The 17,339-nt window shown below is 41.6% G+C and overlaps 1 protein-coding gene across 1 annotated transcript in view; it reads right to left on the bottom strand.

Annotated features, from left to right (window-relative positions):
• The window catches only part of LOC101861122 (manganese-transporting ATPase 13A1), a 32,373-nt gene that overhangs the window by 6,201 nt on the left and 8,833 nt on the right, over positions 1–17,339 (bottom strand). The window contains exons 4-22 of the mRNA XM_005097588.3: positions 16,887–16,959; positions 16,238–16,393; positions 14,987–15,056; positions 13,965–14,071; positions 13,084–13,213; positions 12,122–12,304; positions 11,429–11,566; positions 10,658–10,778; positions 10,132–10,283; positions 9,371–9,546; positions 8,143–8,253; positions 6,677–6,802; positions 5,930–6,038; positions 5,005–5,114; positions 4,201–4,293; positions 3,026–3,122; positions 1,823–1,884; positions 884–1,024; positions 85–202 (exon numbers count right to left, since the gene is read on the bottom strand). Coding sequence (XP_005097645.1) covers positions 85–202; positions 884–1,024; positions 1,823–1,884; positions 3,026–3,122; positions 4,201–4,293; positions 5,005–5,114; positions 5,930–6,038; positions 6,677–6,802; positions 8,143–8,253; positions 9,371–9,546; positions 10,132–10,283; positions 10,658–10,778; positions 11,429–11,566; positions 12,122–12,304; positions 13,084–13,213; positions 13,965–14,071; positions 14,987–15,056; positions 16,238–16,393; positions 16,887–16,959 — 2,273 coding nt within the window. The remainder of the gene's footprint in view (positions 1–84; positions 203–883; positions 1,025–1,822; positions 1,885–3,025; positions 3,123–4,200; positions 4,294–5,004; positions 5,115–5,929; positions 6,039–6,676; positions 6,803–8,142; positions 8,254–9,370; positions 9,547–10,131; positions 10,284–10,657; positions 10,779–11,428; positions 11,567–12,121; positions 12,305–13,083; positions 13,214–13,964; positions 14,072–14,986; positions 15,057–16,237; positions 16,394–16,886; positions 16,960–17,339) is intronic.

Consider the following 17,339-nt stretch of genomic DNA (forward strand, 5'->3'; position numbering starts at 1 on the left):
CCCCCCTCCCTCGCCCATACACACACACACACATTCCCACACACACACACACACACACACACACCCCACATCCCCCACACTCACCACTCATGACAGTGGACAACTTGGAAGTGAAGGGTGAGGCCACACTAGCATCTCCCAGACGTATCACCTGAGCCTTCTCCTCCTCCTCCATCTCTTTGATCAGGGCTTGCAATTTTTTCTGTTCAATACAACAACAAAAATTGTTCAAAACACACCAAAAAAATTATGTAAAATTCTGTTAAAAAACGAAGAACTATTCAAAACAAAACAAACCCTGCACCCCCAACAAATTATTGAAATTGAAACAAAATCTCCTCCACTTTTTTGCCACTTACGTTCGATGGAAAACGAAACAGCAGTGGAATTTTTACCATTTATGTTCAAAGGAGAACGAAACAGTAGAGGAATTTTTACCATTTATGTTCAGTGGAGAACGAAACAGCAGTGGAATTTTTACCATTTATGTTCAAAGGAGAACAAAACAGCAGTGGAATTTTTGCCATTTATGTTCAGTGGAGAACGAAACAGCAGTGGAATTTTTGCCATTTATGTTCAGTGGAGAACAAAACAGTAGAGGAATTTTTACCATTTATGTTCAGTGGAGAACAAAACAGTAGTGGAATTTTTGCCATTTATGTTCAGTGGAGAACAAAACAGTAGAGGAATTTTTACCATTTATGTTCAGTGGAGAACGAAACAGTAGTGGAATTTTTGCCATTTATGTTCAATGGAGAACGAAACAGCAGCGTAATTTAAACTTCACTCTCCACTTCTTCAAACTTTTCCGGAACATGCAAACCATTTTTTAATATAATATCAGAAAGAAACACAAGCGCAGTGACAGATCAGACGACGTTACCTGTTGAGCTTGTAGGTTGTCTCCCCTATTGACGGCCCTCATCTTGGCCGCGCGGTTCATGGGTCGGCCCTGCATGGCCCGGTGGTTGGCTGGCCCGGCGTTGGCCGGCTGACGGTCCACAGAGCTGCCTGCGTCTCCGTCCTGGAACAAAAATTTTCATGAATCTTGTTTTCATGTCCCCATCAACGCACTTCAGATCATTGAGGAGCTGGGCTTCCAAACCTGCCTGTCAAGTCAACCTGGGCTCAGAGGGATGCAACATCCCAGCAAAAAGAGCAAGATACTCGTGGGCACAGAGGGATACAACATCCCAGCAAAAAGAGCGAGATACTCATGAGCTCAGAGGGATACAACATCTCAGCCAAAAGACAGAGATACTCGTGGGATCAGAGGGATACAACATCTCAGCCAAAAGACAGAGATACTCGTGGGCACAGAGGGATACAACATCCCAGCAAAAAGACCGAGATACTCATGGACTCAGAGGGATACAATATCCCAGCAAAAAGACCGAGATACTCATGGGATCAGAGGGATACAACATCCCAGCAAAAAGACCGAGATAAAAAATCCTCCCAACCTGGAAATGGAATTTAGGTCTCCGAAACATTGTTGTACTTTTTGTGTCTCTTTGAATCATTTACACAAAATGGTCAATAATAATTTTTAAAAACAATGATAATAATACAATAATAACTGCATTTATGCATAACAAATAACATTACATCAAACAGTGTTGCCCACATTTTTAAAACTCATAACGACATTTGGCACGTAAAAGCAAAGTGATACAGAATTTTTACAAAAATATTTTCATCGACATTTATAAGTGTACCAAACTCTGCTATTGCATGTAGAAACCTCAAAACTCAGAGAAACTGTGGCAAAGACTGAAAAACATTTCTTAAAAATTTTAATTGCCGACACATTTGTACTCACCACTGCCTCTTTCTTTTTGCGATCTGGGACTCGTTCTGGGGCATTTGCAAGAAGAGCAACTCCTGTAGAAACGCAGAGACAAAACTGATCAATACAAATGTGTCACGACCTGGTGGAATCAGGCGCTCCTCAATTTTTGGACACATGGGGATATTGGTATCATCTTAAAGCCTGTTCATTTGCCTTCCTTTCGGTGAAAAAATATCCACCTATGTTGAATAAAAGTCGAAGTATTTGCGATTGAAAGAGGTCAGGGTCGCCTGGTTTCAGAGGTAAAATTAGCGAGAAAATGGCCACCAAAGTTTAGTAACTTCCACAGCCTGAGAATCCTTGGAAATTGAAAATGTACATTCCTTGTGCCTTTAATAAATGTTTTTCAGTAAAATCCACACAAGATGTGTTTTTCAATAGACACAAAATGTTTGGAGCCAAAATAAGGAAATTAGCAAAAATTGTCCATCCGCCAAAAAAATGCAGATTTCTTTGATTTAATTATTTTGAGAAGTGCCTGATTTCACCACGATGCCTCACATATATATTATATACAGTGGAGTCTGTTAACACCAGACACGATTAACCCACGAGCAGCGGTAAACCAAAGAAAACAAAATTCCAAATTTTTGCTTCTTTCATTTGAGCTACCTCCCTAACCTAAAAACACCACTAAACCAAAGAAAATCCGACGGTCCTGCAGAAAGTGTATTCAGCTACATTCCACAAAATCCCCTCATCGTCTACATAATTTTTCCTTGACGGAAGGCTTGGCTGGGATAAAAATAGATCACTGACAATAAGCTGTCGCCTTTTCTTATTTCTACGATGGAAAGTGTGTCAGAGTCAGTATCAGTCGTTGGTCAGAATTTGTTTTTTTACTTCCAGTAAGTGCAAAAGAGGGTGAGCATCAGGAGACTGCTTCGTAGACAGGAAGTTGAAGAAATTGACAGCCATTACAGGCTAAGAATATCAACAGGAAAGGGTCAGAGATGCCATCTGCCTATGAAAAAAGTCCAGAACTTTTCAAACCCACAGAAACGCGCAATGGGACTAAAAATTTACTAATCATATTAATATCAATAAACGTATCAAGAAATCTGGCAAAATTCGGACAATTTCAGAAATCCAAATTTCCCGACTTATCAGTTTATCAGCAAAAGTGGCACCTCTGAAGGAGTAAGCAGCCCCCCTCCCCCCCTCGTTTCTCACCAACGTCCGCGTGTTTGAGAGCTCCAACATCATTGGTCCCATCTCCACACATCAAGGTTATGTAGCCCTGAGACTTCAACGCCGTGATAATCAATTCCTGGAAAAGAAAACGACCAAAAGAAAAAAAATGAAAATGAAAAATGATGGGGGAAGGTAGACATTCAACATGGGTGGTTGGCAGGTGCTCTGGTGTTGTCTGCTTTTTCTTTCCCGTCAAACATCTATCCTCCTCGTCTCTCCTCTTTCTTTTTTGTGTTTGTTTTTCTCTTGTAACACCTGTATTCTTCGGCACTTATACAACCTAACTGAGATGCAAGTGCAAGTGTCGTAAAATACTTACTAAAACTAACACATCTACAAACTCCCTTCCATTATGCTTTCAAGCCTGTTTACATTTTAATTTTACTTTGCAATCAAATGTTCAAGCTGCATCTTTCTCACAACATCATCTGCATCATCGCAATCGTTAAAGCACAACTTGAAAACACAGCAAAAAAATACAAGCGAATCCAAAAGTAGTTATTTCATGAGTGGTCGTTGACACCAAGCCACATAAACAACAGCAACTTTTCCCCAAGAACGGGTTGGGACAAAAGAAATTTTGAAAAAATGTAGAAGGAGCAAACCACACCAAGGGTACAACCACCAACTATTGCAGGAAAGACAGCAACAACTGCTTAGCTTTTACATATTTTCTGCCTTCACTCGACGTTTTTCAGTAAAATTCACATGGAAATGTGTTTTATATGGACGTAAAAAGTTTTGAGCCAAAAAAACAAAAATTTGATAAAATTGTCCAAATGGAGGAAAAATGCTTGTTTCTTCGATTTCGTTATTTTGACAAGCGCCTGATTTCACCATTATGCCTCACATATGACATTTATATAGTGCTCAACCTCGATTCAAAGGCCTTGAGCCCTTTACAAAGACAAGTAGTAACACGTATTGAGTACCTTGTGTTCTGAACAAAAATCTTACTATTTTCTCTTTTGTCAAAACCAGAAAAGATTCATGCTGACTTTTGATAAAACAACAGCAAAAAAAACGAAAACAAAACACACAAAAGCAAACACACACACACACACACACACACACACACACACACACACACACACACACACACACGCACGCACGCACCAACACACACACACATAACATCATCAAATCTACTTCACCTTTTGCTTGGGAGCGACCCGAGCAAACACTTTGGTGTTGGCCAGCAACAGGAGGAAGTACTTCTTGTCCTCCGCCTGGAGATACGACAGAGCCTGGGGGAAACAACATAGAAACAACGGGTTACATTCCTCACATTTCAAAAACGTACAAATATCCCTCAAATTACACGACAAATGAAAACTTGTAAATATCCCTCATATTTCATAACAAAGAAAAACTTACTTACAAATATCCCTCATATTTCATAACAAACAAAAACTTCAAACATCCCTCATATTTCATAACAAAGAAAAACTTACAAATATCCCTCATATTTATTTATAACAGACATCCCTCATATTCATTCAAAACAGACAAAAACTTACAAATATCCCTCATATTTATTCATAACAGACATCCCTCATATTTATTTAAAACAGACAAAAACTTACAAATATCCCTCATATTTCATAAAGAAAACTTACAAATATCCCTCACATTTCATAACAAAATAAAACTTACAAACATCCCTCATATTTCATGACAAATGAAAACTTGCAAACATCCCTCATATTTCCTGACAAACAAAAACTCGCCAGAGCACCCCCCAACCACCCACTTATATTACATTTTTTTAAAATATATATTACGATATAATAATGATAAGGAAATCATATAGCTCTACGCGCTTTGCATAAATCCAAATACCACCTACAACTGTATAACTGTGATATCAGCTAAGAGGGGGAATGGGGGGGTGGGGGGAGTGTGTTTGTGCGTGGGGGGGGGGGGGTGTCAACCGGAAAAAAAAAAAAGAAATGTACCTCTCCAGTCAAACAAAGATCGAAACCGCTCAGCAGCTCTTTCTTCAGGTTGGACGGTTTGGCCTTGAGGACCGTCTTGTCGTCTATGGACTGCCAGTGCCACTCGTCAGCTGTTGAGTGAGGACACATTTTTGTTGTAAAGAGAACCTTTTCAGATTTAGTAAGAGTTTCACGGGACTTGCAACTCAAATATAAGTCATTTTAGTGCTGAGGATTTGAAGTGTTACCGGGGAGTAGTAACATACAAAGAAAAGAAGGAGAGGAGATAAGGAGGATAGATGTTTAACAGGAAAGAAGGAGCAAACCACACCACAGTACCCACAAACCACCCACACACATAGATATCAAAGACATGAAACATTTTATAAGTAATACAAACACAATAAAACAGGAAAAGATATATATAGCCAGAGAATATTAGGAAAAAATAGAAGGTGGTTGGAGGACACCCAAAAAAAGTTTTACAATTCTATTTTTTCATTGTTCGTTTTATCTGTTCACCCATCAAGCCCCATCCTCACAAGAAAAAAAAATAATAAGACAGCAACCAAAAGCTTATGTACATTCGAAACAAAACATATAACTGACTGAACTCTATATGGTAAATAATACAGCAACTCTACCAAAGATCGTATATAACAAGATAGGTCACTCAGCCAAAAAAGTGTTCGCGGAAGCCCGCGCATTGGTTAAGTTGGCGCTGTAGTCTTTGTTTTGAAGCTCTCTTTCGTTTCTCCACAAGAAGAATAGGAACAGCACAGTTTTTTTATTCACTTTTATTGTTTTTCACACAAGTAAGGTAACTCTGATAGCAAAGTCCGCACTTTTTCGAAGAGGGCGCCACCAAATTTTTAGGACACTTTTTTAATTGGCTCAAAGATAGGAGTGAACTATCTTGTTATGGACGATCTTTGACTCTACTCACCAAGTTTATTCGGCGGTGTCAGAATGAGCGTCGATTCTTTGCGCGTCATGCGGAGCTCCTTGGCCACGTGGCAGGCAGTCAGAGGGTTGTCCCCTGTGATCATGGCCACCTGAGGTGTGGAGGAAAAGTTTGGGTAAAAATTGTTTTTGTTTTGTTTTGAGGGTTTGGACACTTTTGCACCTTTCTCATAATCAGCTTGTTAATAATAAATAACGATAATAATAAAGGTTAGTTTAGTTTTACTAGAGGTTTTACGGCGCTCGCAACTGCATATGGTCATTTGAGCGCCAGAAGATTAGAGGTGTTACAAGAGAGTAACAAACATAAAAAAGAAGGAGGGGAGATAAGGACGATAGATGTTTGATAGCAAAGAAGAAGCAAACCACACCAGAGCACCCGCCAACCACCCACTTATCAGTTTGTTAATAATAATGATAATAATAATGGTTATAACAATCATTACAATAATAACAACAAAACAATATCATTAAAAATAATAATAATAATAATAATAATAATAATAATAATAATAATAATAATAATAATAAAGCTATTATTATTATTTTAATTAATTGATTATTATTATTATTATTTCTATTATTATTCCTATTATTATTTTTAGAATCATTATACTAAAAGACTGTGCATAAGAACATGTTAATGTCCCCCCTTTGGGAATGGCCTAAAGACACCTCAGTCATTGGCACTACCGCAGGGGTCCACAAAAAAACTTTGGCGACCACTCACGTGATGGGAGGCGTTGACAATTTCCTTCATGGCCGCCTTCGAGTCGGACTTGAGAGGGCAGGAGATGATGACGAACCCGGCAAAGTCCAGGTCTTTCTCCACTTGCTCTCGTGACACTTCACGCAGCTTTTGTTCACGACAACAGCAGGAAAATGAGAACAGATCAGACAAAGTTAAATTGATTGTGTCCATACAGAACAGAAATTCTAGTGCATGAGATGGGGGAAGGGGGATCCAGAGGGGGGGAGGGAGGGGGGGGATCCGGAGGGGAGGGGGGGATCGTAGAAAAGGGGGTGGGAAGAGGGGAAGGGGGGATCCGAGTGAAGGGGGGGGGGGGGAAGGTGGTGTGGGAAGGGGGATGGGAGAAAAAGGGGGTGGGAAGAGGGGACGGGGACAGATGGGGGAAGGGAAGGAGGGGAAGGGGGGGATGGGAGAGGGGAACACAAATAATTTTTCTAAAAAATTCTTGAGCTTAAGTGTCAAAAACTGAACATTATTCCCTCAATGTCCACGAATTAATATTTAGATATTTTAAATGAACAAAACATGAGTTGAAAAGAAGGGGGGGTTGCCAAACATAATGGAAAAAAAAGCCTCCACACTAAGCATCTACAAAGACAGGCAGTTACAGTCAAAGCGTACCGACAATCAAAGAGAATTTCAAACACTTGCAACTTGCGTTATCTGCTATCTGTTCTCACTGACCGGTTGGGGGTGACATTAGCTCAGTTGGTGTCAGGTTGGGCTATGGCGTAGATGGCTCTAGTTTGGATCTCAACTGAGACGATCTTGAACGAGGGATGTTTGAGGATTTTTCAAGGTAACGGACGGTGAATACAGAGATTCCAACTTTTAAACATCCTCACAAAGTTGAAAGGGGCATTACAAACCAATGAAATGACCTAATTGTTGATCCATTTTCCACAAGTGGTTGGCAGGTGCTCTGATGCGGTTTGTTCCTTCTTTCCTATCAAGCATGTATTGTCCTTATCTCTTCTTTGGTATGTTACTGTCTCTTAACACCTCTAATCTTCGGCACCTATAAGACCTTATTGTGTTGCAAGAGCTGTAAAATTCTTACTAAAACTAGAACTAAAAGACTCTGTTATCTATAGATATTATATTTGTGAAAGTTCATCATTTTGATCGCCTAATACTTCCGAACCACTAAACTTTCAAATTTGAAAAAATGAAGGATGGTTCAGAATCATTTACAGGGTGCACAGTTAAATTAAGGAGTCTGAAGTCAGTGTAATTTAATTTTCAGTTTTTCATTAGTTTCGTTAAGATCTAATTTTGGGAAAGTCCATCTTCTAAGATGCCACTGTAAATAAATGAGACTTCTGTTCACATGCAGTGTGCACTAAATCCGCAATGATTAGACGATCAATTCTTTTTTTTGAGTCCGTTCATCAAACGAGGTGGGTACCCAGCTAGTTCTTCATAATTTCTGTGGACCAACTGACCTGTTGATGAGAGAGACTGCCCAGCCCCTTGTAGCCCAGGGCCAACACCCGCGCCCCGCGCCGCGCCATCTTCAGGTACACCTCGTCATAGAGGGACGGCAGGCTCTTAAACTGAAAAAAAAAATAATAAGATCAGCAAATTGTAGACACTTCCACATGACCAGCCACCCTTGGCCTTACAGACAGGTCAGGGCAAACAATGGCTGTCAACTTTGCAGTCTGAGATAAAGAGCTCTCGTCTGTAAGATCAGAATAATTTTTAACTCTCGTGTAAAGTGAAACTGTCCGTGGCTGCCATCCGTTGTCCAGGAGAAAAGCGGTTGTCTTGACAGGAGGACTTTGTAATGATTGTCTGATGTGAAAATGGGAATGAACTGTGTTGTGAGTGTTGAAAGAATGATTCTCTGTTGTCACGGTTGTGTCCCCCTTCTTGTGACGTCATAAATTTGCCCTCGTTTCCATTCGGCACACGGGATTTCAGTGTGATCTAAAGAAATAAAGTTCAGTTTTCCGGCAGGTAGACACACAGAGCAGACGTGTTGTTGTCTCTCTTCATGTATTAATCTTTTTGCATAATGTGAGGCCATAAGTAGCCGTCACAGACTTCTTGGGCAGTGTCATTATAATGACAAAGGAAAAAAGACAAGGTGGGAAGTGGCTGCTTGTACTTGTGATTGTCTTGAGCAAGTGGCCGATAAACCACCAAGGGATCACCAACTAACGCAACTTGTACATGCAGCCTCCGAGATATTTTGCCCGCATCCGAGAGGGCTAGGTGTCCAATCTTACCTACCCAGAGCTCAGGCGTTTGGCTGAAGGACAGCGGTAAGGAGGAGCCACGGGAAGCAGGAGAAAAAGTCGGTAGTAAAGAAGAGAGGAGCGTAGAGAAGACTGGGGGTGGGCTGAGGGTGGAGGGAGAAAGTGGAGATGAAAGCAGATGACAGAACAGGACTAGAGACCAGAAAAGGAGGGGGAGGGAGAAACTTTTAGAGCAAAAAATGCTTTCCTCTCAGACAGGTTTCGATCCCGAGACCTCCTGAATGAGAGACGGAACATTGCACCAGTTGATCGTTGAATCAACGAGAGACCCTTGGTCCTGACCTGCCCATCAATGATTTATTTATAGATGCACCAGCCATCCATGTCCAGGTGCTGTTTTAGCCTCTTTTTCGAGACCCTTGGTCTGAAATAAAAAACGGTGAAGCGGAGAAAAGAGCCAAAGACCCACCATGGACTTGAGAGTCTCGGGAGCTCCCTTGACGGCCGCCATGTAGTTGATCTCTGTGCTGCCCAGAGGCGTGTGGCCCACGATGACCGACATCCGCTTGAGGGCGCTCTGGAAGTGGAAGCGGTGGTAGATCTTGAGCCCATGCGTCTTCCGCTTCTGAGGCACCACCGTCTCTCCTGGGTGGGGGGAGAAAGAAATGTGAGGTATCGAGACATTGTGGTGAAATCAAGCGCTCGTCAAAATTAGGAAATCGAAAGAATCTGGGTTTTTTGTTAGTTCGACAATTTAAAACACATTTTTGCTTTTTGGCTCAACAACAAACAGACAGACAGACCAACAAAACCACTTCACTTTTTCATCAGTATCCAGTAAACAGACTGAACGACTGAGCAACTGACAGACAGACAGACAAATTCAAAGATTCACAGACAGACACACAGACAAACAGACAGACACACAGGCAGACACACAGACAGACAGATAGACACTCACAGAGAGACAGACAGACAGACAGATAGACAGACAGACAGACAGACAGACAGTCAGACTCATACACTCAAAGAAAGACATACACACACACACACAAACAGACAGACAGACAGCCAGAACAACAAAATGAGCTAACCTTCTGTGACAGACAGACAGACATAGAAAGACCGACCGACATGCAAACAGACCGACCCACTGACCAACATCAGACAGACAGACCGACCGATCGACCAACCGACAGACAAACAGACAGACCAATAAAATAAGCCCACCTTTAGTGAGCGTCCAGTCGACAAACTTGAGCGTGGCTTTCTCCAGCGGGTCCCCGACCAGCTCGGCCTCCAGCTGTACCAGCGAGTGACAGGTGGCCAGGACCTGCGTGGTCTCCAGGGGCGCGTCTGTCGGCGACACGATCTCCGAGCCACTGGAGGTGTGTGTGCGAGAGAGGGAGAGAAGGAGAAGTTTAGTTTTAGTAAGAGTTTTACAGCACTTGCAACACAATATGGTCATATTTTAAGTGCCTAAGATTAGAGGAGTTACAAGAGAGTAATAAAGATAAATAAGGAAGGAGGAGAGATCAGGACGATAGATTTGATAGGAACAAACCACATCAGAGCACCCGCCAACCACCCACAGAGGGAGAGAGGGGGTGGGGGGATACCCTGTTTAGAGCCAACAACAACTATTAGTGAATAACTCACTTGAGTCTAGCAACAACAACAACAGCAGCAACAACAACATCAAAAGAAGCAGCAGCCACAGCAACAACAACAACCACAATAAACAACAACCACTCACTTGAGTCCTGTGATTCCCTCCACAACCAGGTTGTCACTGGTCAGAGTCCCCGTCTTGTCAAAACAACAGATGTCAATCTTCCCGGCGAAAGGGATGCGGAATGGTTCAGTGCAGTAAACGTCTGAAAGGCACAACAGACCAAAATAAATGCAAACTGTCAGTAAACAGATTTGACTATAAAGATATTTTTGACAATAATAATTATAATGGTCATATGACAAAACAGTTTAAGTTTTAGTAGAGGTTTTACAGCGCTCACAACTGCATACGGTCATATGAGCGCCAGAAGATTAGAGGTGTTACAAGAGAGTAACAAACATAAAAAAGAAGGAGTGGAGATAAGGACGATAGGTATTTGATGGGAAAGAAGAGGCAAACCACACCAGAGCACCCGCCAAAGACCCACTTTTAACAGTTTTGACCAACAAATAAATGCAGGGTGTCTTTAAACAGGTTAGAATGACAGCTATAAAGATTTTTTTTTTAAATAATAGTCATACTGACAAAACAATGTGCAAGCAAGAGAGTATGAAATGTGTATGCTCATAATACAGAATTTCATCATCTCTGTATTCTTTATGAGGCTTCTTTTAAAAATTAAAAAAACAGACGTAGACATTTCTTACACTCCTGTCGACATAGATTAGATCGTTTAGGAGACGGGCTTCCGACTCTGCCTCTCAGGGCCAACTAGTGCAGATAGGCATGCAACATCCCAGTGGAAAGACAGAGATACTCAATAACAATTTTTTCTGAACGAAACACACTTACACAGCTTGGTGAGGGCTAGGAGCGACGTGTTGACGGCCAGCGACAGCTCAATGGGAAGCTCAGGGGGCACCACAGAGGTCAGGATCAGCGTGCACTCCAGAAACAGCTTGTAGCGATTCCTCGACGGGTCCTCTGTGCCTGAAAGTTTTTAGATTTTGGTATAAGGTTTTACGGAAAGTCAAAAGTCCTAAGGACAGAGGCACAACGAAAAGAGCAGGTCACAATAGAAGGAAATGCACTAGAAGACATTGAATCCTTCTGCTGTCTTGAGAGTATAATCGACAGAGAAGGAGGAACAAGTGCTGAAATAAAGTCATGCATTGGAAAAGCACAGGCTGCTTTCAAAGCTGAGGATTTTCAATTCAAATGTGACGTCAGCCCTGTTGTATGGATGTGAGACATGGAACGCATCACAGACTTGCATAAAGAGGATCCAGGTTTTCTTGAACAAGTGTCTAAGAAAGTTACTGAGGATCAGATGGACAGACAGGGTCACCAACGAGGAAGTGTTAAGGAAAACAAGACAGATCTTATCTTTTCCATTCTTGTCTTATCTTTTCACATCTTATCTCATCTCATTTCATTTTATCTTTTCTCATCTCATCTTTTCTCACCTCACCTCACATCCTTTCATCTCATCTCACCTCACCTCACCTCACCTCACCTCACCTCATCTCATCCCCCCCCCCTCACCTTTAATCCAGACGTAGGCGGCGGCGATGATGGCAAACACCAGGAGGAACATGATGAAGAAGAAGGTCTCCAGGTTGTTGGCCGTGACGCGCTTGACCCCGTACAGGATGGTGCGCAGCAGCTTGCCCTGCGACGTGTTGAAGCTGTGGCGCAGCACGTACGCGATGCAGCCGTCATCGCCAGCTGGCGGGGGAAACGATAATAATAATAATTTGTAAACATAATAGTAATAATAATAATAGATAATAATAATCATCATAATCATAATAGTAATAATAATAATAGATAATAATCATCATCATCATCATAATAGTAGTAATAATAATAATAGATAATAATAATAATCATAATCATAATAGTAATAATAATAATGATAGATAAAAATAATAATCATAATCATAAGAGTAATAATAATGATAGATAAAAATAATAATCATAATCATAATAGTAAGAATAATAAAAATAATAGATAGCATTAATTTGTATAGTGCAAATCCCCGCTCAACAGCAAGCTCTATGAGCTTTACCATCTACACTATTACCTCAGTAGACCTGAGAGCATTCCTTGATTAACATTTTGAAGTGTGTTCCACACAGAAATGTGTTTTTTAATCGATATTAAAGATGGGCAAAAAAAAGAAAGAAAGAAAAAACAGAAATTTAAAAAAAAATTGCCCAATAAATGGAAACATCAGTTTCTTCGATTGCATTATGTTGACTTACTTTACTTTACTTCACTTTATCCACCTTATGGTCACCAGAGGAAAAGCAAAAGTCTTTCTCCCGTTCGTTGTATCACCTGTTGCATGGTTATGTCGTTCTTGACTTATGTTTCTCTGACCCCCTCTATCCATCTTTTCCTGAGCCTGCCCCTTCCCTCATTTCCATCTGATTTCCAGTTGCATTATTTTGACGGGCGCCTGACCTCACCTCGATGCCATGCACAATTCCCCCCCTCTCACCTTTGAGTCCCGCGCCGGTCTTGCTGGGCGAGGTGTGCTGTACGACCTTGGTCCCCCCGTATAGGACGTGCAGCTTGCCGTCCTGGTCCATGTTGAGGAAGTGGTCCTGCTCCACGTTCTCCACCGGCTCCTGCAGAGTCCAAAGAATTGTCCTCACTTTTACTTTTATTCGTTTTAGTAAGGATTTACGGCGCTCGCAACTGCACAAGGTCATAAGAGCGCCAAGGGGTGAATGTCAACAGAGAAGTCCTTACAGGGAATGAGGCTTACTCTGCTCACCCCTCTAGCCTAAACAGCATAAAGTCAGCTTCGACTATCAAGGCACCCCGGAAATAGCAGTTCACAAGAGAGTGACAAACATACAACAAAAGAAAAAGAGGAAAAATGACGATAGAAACGATGAGGAAAGAAAAAGCAACAGTTCCCCCTATGTTGTTGCGGCACAGTATGAGCATGACATTGATAAATCAGCCCATTTACAATTCTACTGTGCATAAGAACATCATCACAGGCACAGACTCCCCAGCCAACATTGACTCATCCGCAACACACGGCTCTAGGAGAAGCAACATGTCACAACGAACAATCCCACCACACCCAACCTTCAACCCCCTTCCTCCCCCACCTTCACTCTCCAACTCTCCTTCCCCCCCCTCCCTCCTTCAACCCCCTTCCCCCATCCCATCCTTCCATCCACCTATCTTTCGACACCGGCACAGACTCCCCAGTCAACATAGACTCGCCCACAATACATGGCCCTCAGAGAAGCAACATGTCACAGCGAACACAATCCCCCTACCCCCAAGCTTCAATCCCCTTCCTCTCCCCACCAAGCTCCCTCCCTCCCCCCCCCACCCCCCTCACCCTTCCATCCACCTCACCTTCATCACTGGCACAGACTCCCCAGTCAACATAGACTCATCCACGATACACGGCCCTCGGAGAAGCAACATGTCACAGGGAACAATCTTGTCATCCTGAGACCGCACTGTGGGACGGAGGTCACAGTGAAGATACCGTTAGACTGAGCACAAACACGAAAAAACATAATTTCTTATTCTATCATCCTACCTAGAGTTTTAGAGTTTTATGACACTTGCAACACAAATAAGTAAGTAAGTAAGTTTACTCAGTGTTTAAGGCCATTGGCCGACATCACATCATATAAAACACTCATTTGTTAAATAAAGTTTCCATAATGAAAAAGTACAGGTTGTGCATATATCTCTTATCATGGGTCAAGCATTGCATATTTCTGTCACTGGGCCGAATCAGTCTGCAACACAAATAGGTCATATGTGAGGCGAGCTGACAAAATGAGTTATTCCTTGCAATCCGTACATAGAAATATCTGCCGAAAATTTGTAGATTTTCAATTCATTCCATTTTCTTCAAGTTTAATATGTCTTTTATAATTTTTTACTTACAAATTGTCTAAACTCCACTTATAAATTTGTCCTATTTATTTCCAATAGGCTAAAATCAGAGAAGTAACTCATTTAGTCAGCAAACCTCACAAATAAGTGCAGAGGATTAGAGGCTTTACTATGAGAGCGTAACATACCAAGGAAAGAAGGATGAGAGAAAATGACAATAGATGCTTGACAGGAAAGAAGGAGCAAACCGGACTTTCCTATTCTAGGAGGAAATGCTAATACAACTTGCAATGAAATTAAATACATTTAGATTTTTAGTGGTGCCTCTCTGAAAAAATATATTGAGTAAAGAAAAGCTCATTTATCATTTACACAACACTGTTTCAGAGTGTTCTTGGATCTGCGGGGAGAATAATATAGACCGTAAAGTGCATACAGCTTGTTGCTGAGCAGGGATATGTGCTATACCAATATTATTTATTATCTATCATTATTATCACAAAAGAATAAACACCACAACTACTCACCTATTGAGACTATATCTCCTGGTAACAGCTCGTCTGTCATAATTTTTATCCATTTCCTATTCCTGTACACCTGTGGAGGTACACAACATAATAGCACACAAGTGAACAAAGAGCTCTTGGACAAACATTAAGATACCGGACTCGTAATCATGAGGCTGCAGGTTCGGGGGTTCGAGCCGCGGGCCCGACGTTGTGTCCTTGGGAAAGGCACTTTACACGAATTTTCCTCACTTCACCCAAGTTGGAATGGGTACCCGGCCATAGACAGCGAAAGATCTTGTATGTTAGTGTTTTAGCGCCTATAAATGGCTGCTTGCACTGTATGCTTCCCAGGAAGTTGACGTTGTTTCAGAATGCTCTCAGGTCTGCTGGGGTAATAGTATAGATTGTGAAGCGCATAGGGCTTGCTGTTGAGCGGAGATTTGCGCTATACAAATGCTATCTATTATTATTATTATACCTTCGACTATGAATATCAAAATACCTCCTCAAAAGAATACTGAAGAATGTAAGGGGAAAAAGTGGGACATTGACCTGACCAGAGATCAACTTTAAACCAAAAGTGAAAAAAAAAAATGGTATATCTTTAACGCCCCTATCAACACTATTAGGTTATTTAAGAGGCAAGACCTCCCAAGTTTAACGTCCATCTCTGATAGGACCGAGCCAAATGGGAAAGTTGTTTAATTTAAAGTGCCTTTCCCAAGGACAAAACGTAGGACTGAGCTGAGGCTTAAACCCCCCCAACGCGTAATCTCACGATTACGAGTCCGGTAGCCTCACCATAAGGCTACTAAACCAAAAGTAGAAGTCACAGCCAATACAACGGGGAAGTAAAAACCAATCTCAAGATGAAAGTAAAGGACACAACACCCTTCCGTTTTATGTTTTGGTATTTTAGCAAGCATTTTATGGCATTTGCAACACAATAAAATCATATAAGAGTGGAAGATTAGAGGTGTGACAAGAGAGTAACAAACACAAGGAGGAGAGACAATGAAAATAGAAGTTTAATAGGAAAGAAGGAGTAAACCACACCCGAGCACCCGCCAACCACCCCACTTAACACTTTGCAGCCACACAGCCAGCAGAACAAACTACCCCATCTAGTCACCCAGCCAGGAAAGCGACTTCAACAGACTTCTCGGGCCTGGCGCAGCAGTCAGATGACTAGAACGGATAATTTTCACCGTCGCATTATTGCGTCATGTGACTGCAAAGTGTTAATCGCTCTTATCAAACATTTCGAACCTGAATGAGGTAGGGCTGTATCCCCATCTTGCGTATCTCCGCCATGTTGCGCAGCTGCTGTTGCACCAGGGTGGCCTCGAAGGTGATGAGCATGAAGAGGGTGAAGACAGAGTAGTACCAGTACTCATCCAGGCACCATAGGCCTACACAGAACACCTGCGGCCATGCGACAGTGAAACAGTCAACGGGACATGTCAACAGAATCTTTCCATTTGGGTTGGGGTTGGTTTTTTTTTGGTTTGTTTTATCCGGTGTTGTACGCCATGTCAACATGTTCTGCTTTTGGATTGTTGGGGGGTTTTCTTTGTTTAAGTGAGTGTTTTACTGCACGTACAACACAATTAGGTCATAGAAGTGCCAAAGATCAGAGCATTCTAGGGTCTGCTGGGGCAACAATAGTTGTATACATAACACATAGAGCATGTTGTAGATCATGGATATATATACATGCCCTACATGAATGCAATTATTATTATTATCATGATTACTATTATTATTACATCTATATTTGCAACTGTAAATTCAAATTTGACGCCTGTGATGGCCTTTCTTTGACCTTTGTCATCCCTGCAAACTAAACAATCCAAAGAGCACCCTGAAAAGAGTTCCTAATAAAAAGTCTAGAGAAACACTCTTGAGAAACACTCACTTGAAACACAAAGAAAGGAGCAGTCGCTCTCTCTCTGAAGAGTTCCATAAATTTCGGAATGTCCATGACCATACTGCAGAGAATACATGTGGGGAAAAAATAAACAGTCAGAAAAAACAGCAGGGGGGGGGGGTGATATGGTTAATTTACTGTGAAATGTGAAAACACTTTAAAAAGAAAAACTAGTTTCTATTTCAATAACCCCAAAAATACCACGGTCTAGCTATTTGGTCACTACACATTTTGTTGTTGAAATGATTTCTAGTAGAAATTTAGAAGAAAACGGAAACCAAAGGAAAAGGTTATTTAACTACACTAAAGTCTCTATATGAAAAAAGTGTTGATCTGTTAAATATGTGGGCATAACGGGGTAAGAGGTGGGAGTGGGGTGTGTGTGTGTGTGTGTGTGAACGTGTGTGTGTATGTGTGTGTGTGTGTGTGTGTGTGTGTATA

Source organism: Aplysia californica, unplaced genomic scaffold (genome assembly GCF_000002075.1).
Source record: "Aplysia californica isolate F4 #8 unplaced genomic scaffold, AplCal3.0 scaffold00158, whole genome shotgun sequence".
Lineage (NCBI taxonomy): Eukaryota > Metazoa > Mollusca > Gastropoda > Aplysiida > Aplysiidae > Aplysia > Aplysia californica.